At 32.4% G+C, this 16,187-nt stretch overlaps 1 protein-coding gene across 1 annotated transcript in view; it reads right to left on the minus strand.

Moving 5' to 3' along the window:
- Positions 1-419: 419 nt before the first annotated feature.
- Positions 420-16,187, minus strand: part of LOC142977411 (transmembrane protein 205) — a 33,638-nt gene continuing 17,870 nt past the window's right edge. The window contains exons 2-5 of the mRNA XM_076121307.1: positions 9,075-9,244; positions 6,014-6,177; positions 3,490-3,612; positions 420-1,905 (exon numbers count right to left, since the gene is read on the minus strand). Coding sequence (XP_075977422.1) covers positions 1,741-1,905; positions 3,490-3,612; positions 6,014-6,177; positions 9,075-9,244 — 622 coding nt within the window. The 3' untranslated portion in view covers positions 420-1,740. The remainder of the gene's footprint in view (positions 1,906-3,489; positions 3,613-6,013; positions 6,178-9,074; positions 9,245-16,187) is intronic.

Genomic DNA, 16,187 nt, shown 5'->3' on the forward strand with positions numbered 1-16,187 from the left:
TAGCGGCATCATTTGAACAGCAATTGAAAATGATACCGTTTTTGTGAATAGTTGAATCCAATAACTTGACTTGATACGTTTTGGTTAACTCATTGTGCATTCCATTCGCAGCTCACTAAGTATGCAACAACGTCGTAACCATTATAAAAAGTAAGAAATCCTAGTGGCACTTTAGGTACCGTACATTCAGCACTTAATAGCGTGTTAATTATTTCTATACTGACTGAATAGCTGCATTAAAATCTTACGGAAGACAAAATAAATCAACAATCATTGATAATGTTAAAAAATTCACTTTCTGGGTAGAATACAAAAAATATGTAAGCTGTGTTAAAAACTTTCGTGGTTCTATAGTACTTACGTATAAATATGGATTATTTTTATGATGGTTGGGTATCGACAAGAAATAAATAACTCAGTAAATTTTCATAATCATATATTTTTCAATTTTAGTACGTCCGTCTCTCTTTCTCGCACACATTCAAATAAATAATATCCCACGTGAACACTCAGATCATTTACGAATAATAAGTAAATTGTAATCACTAACAAATTCACAATTATCGATTAAATAATTATTCACTAACTAAATTAGTAAACTATAAAAATACATTTACCTACTTAACATTAAATAAACAAACCCTCGGCCAATAAGGCTTAAGCTGCTTGACATTAAAAGTTTTCATTTAAACACATTAATTGTTTAACGCGTTTAAATGAACCACTTTTAAGCTCAGGTTTTATCACGCGATTCAATAATAATTCAATTGCGATTTACTATCGCCGTTGACTAGAGAATCGAGTCGTCACAACGATAATTAGCGAACATCGCTAATGGCAAGTCCTGGACGCTTACGAGTTACATAAAACATAGCACTTGGCTACAATCACCCGTCAAAATAAAGTTGCGTGCTCATAACTTCCTGCGTTCAAGAGCATCCAACGTTTAGTTCAACAAAATGCGTTGGCGAGAGTTTAATACTACTTATTCTAGTACACTTAGCGCTATACTATGGCAGTATTGCAGGAAATTAGAGAGCAAACAACATGAGTTTCATTTCAAGCAGCTTATAGATGGGCCGGCTGCGACCAACGACTTATAGAACGACAATATTCTGCATTGGCAAGATTAATCATACTTAAAACTATAACCTGCTAATGGCAAGTTGTTAATTTCGTTATAAATTCGATGTTACAATTTCCACTAATAAGTTTATACAGGTTTTTAAACCTTAATACTAGTCGGCGCGTTTTGCGACCGTAACTTAAGAGTTAATAAACAATTTGGAACATTCTTCACGTTTCTCAAGGAAACAATTCGTGCGACCAGCGCCTAGCTCTCCCCCACCCTCCAGTTTTCTTTCACGAATTAATACTATAATTTCCAACGTTAGTTTTAAACGTTGTGAAAAACAGACTTTCACAGCCTGATTGGAACTAAGAAAGTAATGCATTAATGAAATCAACCCCAAAACTTTTATCGGTGGTTCATGCTATGTAAACTTTTTCCGTTTTTGACACAGCTATTTGAATATTGCAGAAAAGAATGCTTGTAAATGCATTGATTATACAATAAAATGATTATTGATTATTACTTAGAAGAAAAACTTTTAGTACAGATCTTTACACTTTCAATTCGAATTTAAATTATTTTTTTTAAATTGCAGGAAAGTGGCTTGTTTTTTTTAATTTACACAGCATGCCAACATAATGTCTTCCGTTAGTAAAGTGACATGTCGATTAACGGCACATCATGGAGTCGACTATTATGATAGTCGAGTATACGGAGCAGCCGAGGGTGATCATGGTGCCCATGGCTATACTTGAGTGGTAAGTTCTGAAGGTCTTCAGTACACGCAGGTAGCGGGGACAGTGTGCGAGTTCACCTAGTACTAGGCGACCGACCTGGAACAAGGAAAATTCAACGTTAGGAAATGGAAATAGAACTACAATGCACACAATTAAATGTAAATTATTACTACGATTGCAGAAAGCTATAAATGCTGTTCATTATGATCCTGATTGAAAAACTTTCAAATTGTTATTACGTGTTTACTCTACTATTTGTATACATGTTGGTTTTTCTATAGGGGACATACCTACTAGAAATTAGTTAACACACAGCGTATTAATAGTCTTATCGTATAATCAGCACCTGATACCTAATTCGAAGGCGGTCTCTACTCTACGTGCTATAAATTTAAATTAACAGTAAGGCATTGTCCTAAATTCATTAGCGACAATTCCCTGGATAAAATCTCGTGGTAAAAGTCAATTGGAGCCAATTGGTTACGAAATACGAAAGCATTATCGCATGATGCAATTTAACGTAAAATGGCGCGAAACAAACACGTACCAATTTTTAAAGACGTCACCATATTCTAGCGTCGCAAACAGATATTTAAAATTGCTTAATAAACGCTATATTTTTACGATAAATGGTGTGTTATGAAATAATTTGTGCAATGTGGTGGATTCCGCATGATTCATTTGTAATCTGAAGTGTCTTCAAGTGTCGGGTGTCAAGTGACTGTTGCCGACTGAATTACCGCCATATTGCGAGACAATGGACAATATCTTTTGTTTACTTTACTTTTTTTATGTCTAAAGTGCCTACTTAAACAGCCTACTTGATATCTCTGGAGTGTGTACTTAATTATTTCACAATCATAATTTTTTTGCAAGATTTATTATTCCGATAAGACTTTAATTCAAGTACATTGAAGTGTCATTATTTTCGTACATTGTCTATTTAAAGAAACTAGGATATTGTTAAATTTATTATCAGTATTTAATAATTACCCAATAGATAATTTAAGTGCGTCTCTAGTTCTAAAACAAATACGATTAACTGAGTCATCCTTTATCTGTTATTGAAAACGTCTACTAAATCTTGTTTACCGAAAAAGTTTGTGAAAAACAATAAACATGTTTATTTATAACTAGCTGACCCGCGCAACTTCGCTTGCGTCACCTAAGAGAATGGGTCAAAATTTTCCTCGTTTTTGTAACGTTTTTCGTTGCTGCTCCGCTCCTAATGACCGTAGCGTGATGTTATATAGCCTATAGCCTTCCTCGATAAATGGGCTATCTAAAACTGAAAGAATTTTTCAAATCGGACCAGTAGCTCTTGAGATTAGCGCGTTCAAACAAACAAACAAACAAACAAACAAACTCTTCAGCTTTATAATATTAGTATAGATTGTATTTCATTATGACTAGCATTTTACCAATAACAAATAACTTAGGCACCTACTTTTATATTGCCAGCTGTATAATTTAAGAAAGCTGTACAATATACATTTCTCCAATCTATCTCATTTTTTTTAACCACCCTACACTATTTGAATGTGGTCCTGAAGATTCCAATATATTTACCATTAATGAACCAACAAACGAGTCCTAACTAACTTTATTTTTCTAAAATACGGATTTACCTTTATATTTTTTTTCCATAGACGAATAATCACAGATTAAAAAGATACTCACTTCAGTTCCGCTACCCGCAGCCTCCTCCATCTGAGTTTTGACGTGCTTGGCGCGAAGCATAGGACAGACCAAGCGCAGGCGCACGTATGACTCGATACTGAATACGGCTAACAGGAGCGCTAGCTGTAACAAGAAAAAAAGAAAATTTAATGCCATGCCTTAAAAATTGTAGTCTTGTTATCCTACTTTGGTTTGCCATAAGCCAAAGTAGGACAAATGTTGCGATTTCGTCGGAACTAATAGATTTTCTGGGATGAAAATATCCAATGTATAAATCCAGGTTATAAACTATCTGATCGATCTATGTCCCAACCAACAACATTCGTAAAGTATTTTTGGCGTGAAGTAGGAAAAGTAACAAACATACATGCAAATCTCGTAATTTTTTACTATCATTACCTGCTAGCCTAGTTTAACTAGTCTGGATTTGTGACTCTACCTAATATAGTCGTATTACGTGCTACCCATATCTATTTCAGTTAATATTTAAATAACGGAATTACGTCATATACTCGGATTTTTCCTTATTTACTCTGATAAACGTGATATAACTGACCTATCCTGTCACTTCATCGATTAAAAACTTTACCGCCACTTCCTCATATCCGGTTCCTATAAAAAATGGCGCACATTAATCTGTCAGTTATCCAGAGCAAGTTAATCCGTTGGCCTTTAAACAACCTTGCTTTTTACTTATTACGAGTATTACACATTATTTTATAATTTATAATCTTTGAACAGATAATAAATCGAATTTTAATAACAATGGATCAAGGTTTTCACCTCTCTATACGATTGCCGATTTTTGCACACATGTTCAATACATTGCCTAATTATTCAACATTACATACATGTACCTACAAATACTAATTTGCGGTTACTTATTTCTAATAATAGACGATTAGGCAAAGCATCAGTCGTTATACCAATATTTCAATACAATTTTTTTTATTTGGTTTAGTAATCGCAATTATTATATTCTAATCAACTATTTATAATTTGTAATATATTATAAGCCATTAATCATGCATTTTTCGAATTAGCAAAGGTCATCACATTGTATTATTTCTTAAGTGCCACAAATTGAGCTGATGAAATAAATTTCATCTAACTTGTGAAAAATACGTATTATAAAATCGTAATTATATTAAGTACCTTTATATTATCCAGAAATGGATAATATAATTTGATTAGATAAAACACACCTCCTTGCGTAATAAAAAAAACAAGATTTATGACGCCTATTTGGCGCCAACATTTTATTTATTATCTGTTACGATCATTAGCTATGGAGATTAATTTATCAATATTATCGCGTTTTAATTTAGGTGCGAAATTGTAAGTTCAAAGGGGATTTCACATATTATTTTATGTATGAGGAATATTATTATGTACATATCTATTAAATGGAACGGTGCAACTTATGATAATGCTAATTGAAGTTGACACCGAGTCGATTGGTGTAATAAATTCTGACACTTTACTGTTATTGCACGTTGGGACTGTGTAGCTGAGTTGTGTTTAGCTATTTAATAAGATTGATTAGGTACTTAATAGAGATGTTGCTAAGCATCTTGACTTGACTACAGAGTTGCTTATGCTTTTGAGTCTTGTTGTTTCGGCCCGATCGATAAATGAACTTTAAAAAATTAGGGTTTCAGCCTATATTGAGTTAAACAACTTAGTAAAAGTGCACGATTTATTTTAATGCATAATTCAGAGTTTCAATATATAAATAGGCACTTTACTAAGTTCTTGAACTATAATAATGTTAGTTAGTTGACTTTTACAGATTTATCATACGAACGTTGCCAAGTTTTGTTTAATAATGATCGGTACTCGACATTTCATAGTGATGTTACTAACATTTTAGAGAATCATGAAAAAGTATCTACGGACTATGAAAGTGTAACAAAATTATAAACATTTAGTAAAATAATGACTTCGTTTATTTCACAGCTTGGACTTAGTCCAACGCGTTAAAAAAAACTGGAGATAATGTAGAGTTTACTTATAAAACACGCAAGTGTCGTATTCGATATTTTATCAATTAGTGTCAATGGCGCTTATTGGAGTGAAAACTGCAAGGCTCGCTCTCTTGGCGCCATAAAATTAAAAAAGAGAAATAAGCATTTACTTTGTTTTATTATCTTGTGACCTTTCGTATTGAATCGTACATACAGCTGCAAACCATGTCGTTGTGTGTAGGTTAATTCATACGTAAAAGGTAGGTATCATATTTTTATTGGTATTAATCCATGTTTCGACGTTTATCATAACAGCATCTATGTGTATCAACAGTAGCCCAACTAGCTATATATTAAAACCTATGTATATTGCTAATGCGATGTAGATATTTTTAATAGGAAACTAAAATCCCTTATAGCACCTAAGGCTCAGAGCTAGAAAATTTTCCAGAGCTTTTGTGACTTCCTGAATGAATGCATCTCAAAGAATAGTTAGTGTAGCATTGTTGAGAATTTTGTGGCTCATTTCGTAGGTAAAACATAAAGTAGTATCTTACCTGTACCCAGGATGTATTCTGGAACTGCGTGAGGCACTGTGTGCGGTAGTAAGCGATCAGTGCTAGGAGACTCATGATAGCGTTGAACGCGTAGTACACGGGGAACAGGACCGTCTGTACGCGGCCGAACTCGTGTCGAGGGAGATTGAAGTATAGCACTATACCTGTGGAACACGAAGACTGTTAAAAAATTGTTAGTTACTAAGGATGATATTTAGGGCTAATAAAGACAAGGAAACTGCCCTATCAAAATATGAAAGCTTGTGAGTGGTTCTCAGCTTTTGTAGTTTCAAACCAAAGCGTTTGTATTTGTTCAATGAATCGCGAGATATGTTTTGTGGTTGTTGAGTTGAGAACTTGGCAAACCACTCATTAGGTCTTTTGGTTGATGAGAAAATTCCTTAAAATATCTACAGGATATTCAATAAGGTCATCCGTTTTTAGTAAAATAATAATTTTGCTACATACTCTACTTAGTAGTTCTACGAGAGGTCAAAGTCCTCTCACTTTTTTATCCCGCCTAAAATATCTATTCAAAATTATGAACATTAATTTCCCCCTTTCATAGCTAGGGGCAATGTGATCAGAATCTCCTCGCGTGCGACTCGGGACTGAGGTCATATTGATATGACCGAACCCGGAACGTAATGTCGTTGAGTTGTCGCTTATGTCCGCAAAACGTATTATCCACTATTATGAAACGTAATTCACAAGTGTTCAAATAAAAAAAAAGACGTTCCAACATTATGGTTCTGTTGACAAAGATGTGGCGCGAAAATGAAAAAAATGTTTTATGTTATTTTTATCATGAATCAGTAAAAGGAAATCGTTATTTGTTTAACATTTCCCATGCACGATAATTGAACTTTACTTTTAGCACTAATATTAAGGTTATTTTTGGAACTGTAGAAACTATAAACTGCATTGTAAAAACAATAATTAAAGATATTAAACAGAATGCTGTAATAAAAATTATATTTTAATGTAACGGTACAAGGCAAGCCTTTGTAAAGTTCTGTAAGGTGCCATACGTTCATGAGCCAGTTTAAAAGGTGTGATAACGGGCTACTTTAGCCAATTATTTTACTTATTTACCGCACACTTTAGCGAAAATACTACTACAACTTATTAAAAGTATTTCGAAAGTTTTTATCTCTTAAAAGTGCTCTTAATTTCTTATCTGATTTATAAATCATCTGAAACAAGTTGCCGGAACGAATTAAGATTAAAACAAGCTGTGGAAGGAACCGCGGAACCCCGAAATACGTGAATATTAAGTCAATGTCAGTCATGCAATCCTCAATTAGGACTTGTTACACAATTACTCAATCACTCGTACAATGAATGTTTCATGTCCAAAAACGAAACGAAATAAAAGAAATGCCTGGTAATTAAATCTCAACCTTTTTTGTTGAGCTAATAAGGCAATTTGTCTGAAAGAATCGGCCCTTAAAGATTCTGGCGCCCATTAAAATGCAAATCAGTTTTCGTTTAGGCTGTTGAATGAACTGAACTCCGCCTACAAATTCTGAGATTTTAAAAAGGCAGTGGATTCTCTACCAATTCCGGGATTAAAAAAAAAGAACTCGCGTATTTTTTTATAGCTTTTGGGTAGTTTGTGGAAACATTTTTAATAATATCTTAATATTTTGCTTCGTTTTATGCCAGTTAGTATGTTTTATACAGTTTAGTTTCCATCAATCGATTATAGAGGGGTCAAAATACTCGGAATGAATTCCCCTCTTTACAATTATTAAATGCTATCAGCCATTGAACGTTTTAACTCACGATTTGTTCCTAGATCAATGTACGGCGGTATAAAGCTGTTTTATGAGTATTTACGTTTTAAAAAAGTATTTGTTAACAATATCTATATTGCTTCGTAAAGTTAAGGTTTCCCTATAGACCTTTGTTTGATTTGTGCGATAGTTTTAATATTGAGTGACTCCATTTGACCCCTAATGAACATATTTTTTACTTAATAAATACGTTTGTCTTCTATACTTTATTAAAGGAAATCCGTTTCGGTACACAAGGACTAATGGCATTAATATAATTAGATTTTAAAGGTTTCATAATAGATGTTAGGTATCAAATCTGCAAAATATAATTTACGTTATTAAATCTGTCCTTTCCACCTTCAATTTCGACATAATCAAGGCTTGAGAATAAAAAATATAAATTACAAAGAGCCATTTTATTTTTGTTTGTCTCACCAGTTGCATGTTTAGTATGTTTGTTCAAATATTATGAAAGGATGTCCGATTCAGTTAATTCATTGTTTGTTTTGAGTTATTACAATAACAAAAACAGGCACGCAACAATAAATTGACTGTGAATGATTCGAGAATGCCAGTACAATAAACACCTTAGGTATCATGAACCAGAATCTCTACATTATAAAATAAAAATGTAATTGTAATTCGAATCAAGTAGGTATCGTGTGCGGTTAAAAAGCTGCTGCATTTTCAAAGGAAGCCTCTCCCAAATATAATAACCTTCCGCCTTCTTCAAATACTTGCTTCGTTTATAAAAGGTCGTGTTTCTGAACGAGCGTTTTTTTAAATCGGTTTCAGTTCCTACACGTACGTAATGCGCATGCTCTGCAACATAATGTTAAGTTCCTCGAAATTCAAACGGGTTTTCGGATTCCATTCTCCAAATTACGATTGTAGAAATGAGAACAAATTATTATTTTACTTTTTCTTTATGAATTATGTAACTGAAAACAGTGATTGTTTGTTTATTTTTAATTTAGGACAGACATTGACACTAGTTTCGAGGATGTTCTTGGCACTTGGTTTCATTTTTTGCACGGTTCAAGAGCACTAATGAATAAAAGCTTTATTTTTAGAATGTCTGCTGCTATAATTACAATACAATATTATTTGAAACTTTTGTACCGAGAACTTGTGTTTTAGATATGTAGTACCCACCTATTTTAAACACCAATTTCATTTATAAGTCGTAAATTTTAATGTAAAGCGAATTTTCGTATCATAATATTACTACGGTGCGAAAATTCGCTAATTCGCGCCTTTTTTACAACATTTCTGCTTACCAGAGACAAGTGTCATCCATATTTGTGCTCCTAAATGTGTGGCAACGGCACCGACGTACAATGCCATCCAGCCGCGGACATTACTGCCGGATCCAGGACTGCTCAGCCAAGCGAAGAGGATGAGTACGGCGAGGGCGACGTGATAGGGCTGGGAGGTGCGTGTTGCGATACTGTGGACAAGGAAAAAGAAAGTTATAGAATTAAAATGTCAAAAACATTTTTCGAGCTTCGTGTTTTGTAACCTTAAACACATATTGGTGTAAAATAAAATTAAAATATTGTGTCATTTTGAATGACTCTTTTTTGCGTTATTTAGCTAAAATGTATTTTGATTGTTTATTCGATAGATTCTCATTTACAGGATAATTATAAACTCCAAGTTCTTTTTAAGATAGGATCAACCCTTCACAAGGATGTTAATCGTGCGGAAAATTTATTGCAACAACAAAACGCAACGTTTTCGTAAGTAAACCAAGGTTGTTACCAACCGGCCGATAAACATATTGAAAACCAGTTACCTAGATACTCTGGATGAGTTACAGTAGTAATAAATAATAATATATCTACTGTTTTAGTACCCCTTATCTGTTATTAGCCAATTTTAACAGTTTAAATGGACGATAACTAAAACTAAAGGTTAAATCACGACACGTGTTATATAATTACAGTATAATATGCGGTAACCGTGGAAAATCTCTACAATACGTTATTATGAAATACTTATAGGTATAATGGTATAGTGACACGAATAAGGCAGTAAAAAGACGTTATTGTGCTATTGTATTACTCTTCTTTGATCTTTGACAGCGGGCAAGAGTTTCTTGCCAGCTCTTCTCATTGACTCTACCTTCCGGATTGGCGGTAAATTCACTCTCTGTATCATTGACTATCATATAAGTGTCAGTACCTTTAAGAATAAATGATTTGGTTTAGGTTTTTGACAGTTATAACCGTTGAAATCATGTTCCTTTTTAAAAAAATCTAATAATTTTTTAGCATCTTCAAATATAATAGGTAATTTATAACGTTTAAGCATGGTTTCCGATGTAAATTAATTTTCACATACAAAATTGATTCGATTCGCGTGTTATTTGGCCATTAACATACACATTTCAATTTCGAATAAGACGTCATGTTTGTTTATCGAAAACAATCAACGTGTGAAATTCTATTTTTCGTCAATTAAACAGAAATGAAGTTTAATTTGTTTTATCGTATGGTAATTAGTGTCAAAGTTGTGCAAGCCGCCCGATTAGCCTTTTACATGGCTAACGACTGTTAAAAAACAGCAACCGGGACCGACTTTTTACGTGCCCTCCGTAGCACGGAGATGATCAGTTCAAACGCTTACCCATCAAAAAAATAACCGTGCTTAAGGTTGCTTAACCCGCAGGTCGTTTACCGACCAGTGAGCGCAACTAGCTGTATAGAAAGTTAGCTCTTTTTATGAACGCAAAATGGTGATAAATAATTCTGTATGTCCCTTTAAAGTAACATAAGCTTGATGTTATGTTCTTGTTCCATTTAATTTAACTTTGAAATTGTTGCTTAATCTTTTAAAGGCAAAGGCATTCATCATTAACAGCCACTACTTATCATGATTGACAGTTGGACCAGATTAATTGCCACACTGAATAATTATAATCTTTTTAATTTACACCTGTGCCTTTGGGGCCTGATATGGTATCATTTTAAAAGAAAATAGGTACCGTTTGTTTTTTTTTATATCGGGTTAAATCAGATGATAAAATTAATCATCATATATACTTAACATAATTTTGGACGGTGAAGGAAAACATTGTGATGCAAACTTGCATGCCTGAGAGTTCTTTAGAACAGTCTTTGAAGGTATACAAATTGCCCAACCCGTAGTTGGTCAGCGTGGTGGACTCAAAGCTTTACCCTCCCTCATCACGGCGGCAGACGGTTGCCCAGCAGTAGGACAGTACCGGGTTTAAAAAGCAATATAAAAATGACGTGTTTGTGTGTTCATTGGAAAATGCAGGCAAGGTGTGAACTAATTACAAATGTTAATCAGTTACAGTATCATGTTTTATGTATGCCTTAGCGATTAAAAGCGGTTCTAGACTGCAATCGTTAACGTTCGTTTACCAAAGGCAAAAAAAACGTGATGTATTAATTAACTTACATAAATAAAGAGTAAGCAATCGACCACCGACTTTGAGAAACAAGTATTTATTTCAGTCATTATTTATATTTCAAGTAAAGATTGTACAAATTCGATATCTACAAACATTAAATGTTAATTGCTTTTATAAATAGCACGCCAGCTTTTTGCCCTTTAAATACCAGAATATATAGGACATATACACATAGTTAAGGGCACTTTCCTATTAAAATTTCAGTAATTTGTAATAATATTAGCTTGTGCCTGCGACCTCGCGTTATTAGATTTCCAGACGCAAAAAGTATCATATTTATGTGTTAATCTAGATTATAAACTATATTGTTTACTTTATTTCATGAAAATCAGTTAAGAAGTTGTCAAATGATATTTATTTATTAAAATTTTGTGTTAAATAGTAGCAAACATACAGCCACCCATCCGCCCAGACATTCGCTTTTTAACATTAGTTGCATACAAACATCCATACGTAATAAGAACAATAAAAAAAGAAAAGTGACTAAAATGTCAGATACTACGTCATATTATTATCAACGTGTAAAAAAACAGTGACATTTATTATCTTGATACCCAGACAGGCAAGCCGTCGTTTAATTGTCGTTAATCAATTGTAGAACGGAATCAGTAGATAAGACTGTAACGACAAAACCAAGAAACATATTGTCACTGTGATACGAAAATTAGTTTGGTTGACAAATAAATAATTTATATCCTGCTTTTGTAAATGTAAAACGCAGTTTTGATGATAAGCACTCTTTAGTTAAACTTCTTAAATATTACTATGGTAGTTTTAGTCGATTAATACAAAATTTCCTCTTTTAGGACAAGTAAAATGGATAATATGTGAGTATATTACACCTCTGGCTACCCCTTTGGGTATAACAGGTGTGATGTTATGTATGTAATAGTATATGTATGTATAATGCATAATTAGAACAAAATACAAAATTTTGCCGTAAAGTAACCTACACTAAATTTTATCATTAATGAATTAGAAAACTCAGGGTATATTCCAGGCACTTATGAGGCAATATAATAAACAAACAGTAATGTGACAGACTGATTTATTTACTTCTTAATTACTTAAACAAAATTAATTGTAGTTGCCCTTAAATGGTACCGTTAAATCAGCTTGAAACCAAGATAAAGAAACGAATACTCTCTGACATTTGTCAATATGTACACGCGAAATATCTGGTTTGGGGAGCCTTACTTAATGTTTTTAAAACTTTGAACATATTATATCGTTTATATGGAAATTTTCACAGTTTAATAACTCGGTAAGTCCCTTTGATATAATAATAAATTAACTTCAAAGACAAATTGGCAAAATATTTGGCACCAACCAAATATTTTTTTTAATTGATATCGTCGAAGGTTGAAAAATTACTAAATTTATGAGTGTTTGGTAGGAAATATTTCGCGCTATTTAAATTGATTAAAGATTTAAGGGATAAATATTTATATTTTTATCTATTCCCTTTAAGATATAGTTATGAATACGTCTGAGAGTTGATTCAAAACAAAAATATTTTTGAAACAAACATTTGCATAAAATGTGATTTTGGCTTTTCGCCACGTCACGAGGTGCTAGTGAAATTGTGTTATTTTTGCCTGAATACGTAACGCAGTAAATAGTTCTTATTTATTATGTACCTTTCATCATCTTGGGATGCTTTTTGTTCGTTTACAGAAAATCTTGATACCTACTCATCACGTGATGAAAATTTCGGATACAAAAATCACATGTTTTACTTTTCGTGATTGTTGATTTGTTCTTCAATTCATTGCCAAGGCGTTCACGTGGTTACAATAAACTGGCCGTTTTTCACGACCATTTTTATGACTGAAGCAAAAAACATTCACGATATTTTAATGCTTTCTCGTGATATCTCGTTAATCTTGGCAATTACACACCACATATCACTACTAAATCAAATGAGCATTAATTTTAATAGTGTTTAACTTAAATATGAACTCTTGCACAGTTTTCTTCCACTATTTAAAATGTATGGTATTATAATGGGTCTAACACGCGATTGAAAATTAAAGCTATAACTTATTTGTTTACCCGTGACCACGGTCGATGTCGATCGATACGTCGGGTAAACAAAATTAAATAAGGTATAATAAACTTTAATTGCAACCCTAACCTAATATTTTACTTAACCTTTATAATATGATGTGTTGATTCTATGAATGTGCCGTTGAATTCCATGGTGTTAAAAAGTCACACGAGCGTGATTTTCTTTTGCATTTCTCTTTGGTTTGTACAGTCGTGCGAAATGTAGTAATGTAATCAGTGTGACGTGTGCTGCTAATATCTTTTTATCGATTAGGAACGCTGCCGACGTGCCTCGACACACGTGCCCACAACACATTCAATTTAGTCGACTAAACATTTAGGACTTTCGATAGTACGATCAGTGCCATCAAGTTTTTTTTTTAATACGAGGTTATCCTATTTCCTTGACGGGTGACGAAATTTGGCGCGTAATTTTATCTCTGACCTTTTTTTGATATAAATTGTCTGCTTTTGATAAATATTGTCTATTCTAAGATAAGAGATTATTATCGGATTTAAATAGGAAAATTTAGCAAAAACCATATTGTTATGTAATCATTTTATTCGTAGGGAAAATATATTTTACGTACTGATACGATGAATGAATAATACTAACCTATTTTTTAAATAAAATTTGATTTGGAAATAAAATATTCATACACATGATGATCGTTGTGTTTTGATTTAATCTTTTAGCTAATACTTCCTTCAAGATAATAAAAATCGTATTGGCGCCCAACGATACTTGGCGCAGTGAGCAAGATATAAAATATGAAACGTGAATTTAATTTTTAAACGAAATCTAAAAAAGAATTTAATAAAACATGGCTAGGTACTGATAGCTTTAATGTAGGCTACAAATATTTGATTTTAAATATAAGCCGTACTTATGTCAATCGTAAAATAAAATAAAAATCGTAATCATTTGCCGACTTGGGAATTAAGTACATTTATTATAACATTATCTTAAGCAAATCAATGCAGGGGACTTTATATTTTAAGCGGTGCAATTGAACTCTTATCATTGCAGTATTTTACATACGCCGATAAAAAAGCATATACTTTTTACTAACATTCATTTTCAGTGAATGTTTTTCAGTTTTTTTCTACATTTTTGCTTATACCAAGTTATTTCAGTTAATTATCAGTAATATGAAAATTAAGTCTTTTTAAAGGTATTTTAAAATTTAAAAGCCTGGTTATTATTTCGAAAAAGGTATATTATTATGTCTCCCAGTATGAACATAAGTCCTTCTAAAATTATGCATAGGTAACAGGAATTCGATTCAAAAAGTCCGTAAAAGGTTTTACGCTCTGGTTTTCCAACTAACGTAATTATCAGTAGTAGCCTTACGACCGTTAGATTATAATTATTATGATAATCGTAATATCTATAATCTAAGATCAAATATATAAATTATATCGAGTTTGCTAGAACGTTAGACGATTAGATTATGAAAAAAACATCTTGTATCTATGTTATAGGAAATAGGTAATTTAGTAATTTTCATAATAATTATCACTATTTATGACTAGGGGAACATTAAATATTTTTATGTGAGTATTAAAATGGTTACAAGACCTCAATATTTTATAAATTAAGGGATATTGCGTTTAATATTATGTAATTTCTTTTTATAATCAATTAAAAATAAATTTACTAAAAAATCAGGTGTTTAAGATAAATGTTGTATCTCAAAACCATAGATTAGATACGTGTTTATGTTTATTTTGCCAAAAAAGGCTTAATGCTATCTTAAGTTTATCTATGGGGCAATATATTGTTTTTTAAGGTAATAGACAATACTTAATTGTTTTTGTTTATCGTTATCTATGACGTTATTGCGGCATAATACATAATATTATTTTTATTGAGTCTTATCTTGTTAGATTTTGTTACGTAAATTATTTAGTGGTAGCTTCATTCTTAAGTCTTTAGAAAACAATGTATCGGTCAGCTATTTTGCATACAAAAGTAAGAAACAATAAAATACGAATCCGCTTCGGTCATCTTCAAAACGGAATCATTTTTTTCATAGTTTGTTTCGCCGAAAACCGATTTGCAATGCAATTTTGATCTTGAACTTGTGACCAAACCGGATTGAGACGGAAAGCATAAATTATAGAACACGTCATGTCAAAATTTTACTTTTTATTTTTATTTGCGTTTGATTCGCTTGAGTTGTTTTTTTCACTTTTGATGACAGGAAGTAGCGATATGTTTAATTGTACATACGTCTACATGATTTTTTGATAGATGTATAAATGTTAATGAGGCAAGTGGTCTTTGCTCTCTTTTATTAGCGACTTAGACTAGAAATAATATTTAGAAGAAACTGTTAAATGTTTATACTAAGAGTCACATTAAATTGTTGTAAGTCACAAGTTTTATGGCTTATCGATAGGTGCCATATTTGTGTGAGTACCATGATGAATATCTGTTCTGAGTCTGGTTGTTAATATTTTAATTTAAGTATGTATCTAGAAGTATATAAGAGTGTTTATTAATTATTTGGTTACCATAGAACAAGCTCAGTTTGGAATCGCATGACCGTGTGTGAGTTGGCCAATGAAAAAATGAAATACTTACTGAATATTGATAGCTGTAATTAATATAATTATCCAGTGTAACCTGCGCTGAAATATCAAGCAAAATCAAACTATGCTCAATAGCGTTACTCCTCGTGTAACATTAGACACGGATGAAACTTATTTATCTCTGCTTTTAGAAAAGAACATCAATTATCAAACATCGATCGTAACAAAACAATTTAAAATAAATTCTTCATACAAATAAAACAAATTTAAAGACTAGTCGGGTCAGTCTTTACTGTATTATTTCCTCAATAACGGTTATAGACATTAAAACAGATGATCGTACTCTTTCGTTTGTATAAAAGAG

The sequence above is a fragment of the Anticarsia gemmatalis genome, chromosome 1 (genome assembly GCF_050436995.1).
Source record: "Anticarsia gemmatalis isolate Benzon Research Colony breed Stoneville strain chromosome 1, ilAntGemm2 primary, whole genome shotgun sequence".
In the NCBI taxonomy this organism is placed as follows: Eukaryota; Metazoa; Arthropoda; class Insecta; order Lepidoptera; family Erebidae; genus Anticarsia; species Anticarsia gemmatalis.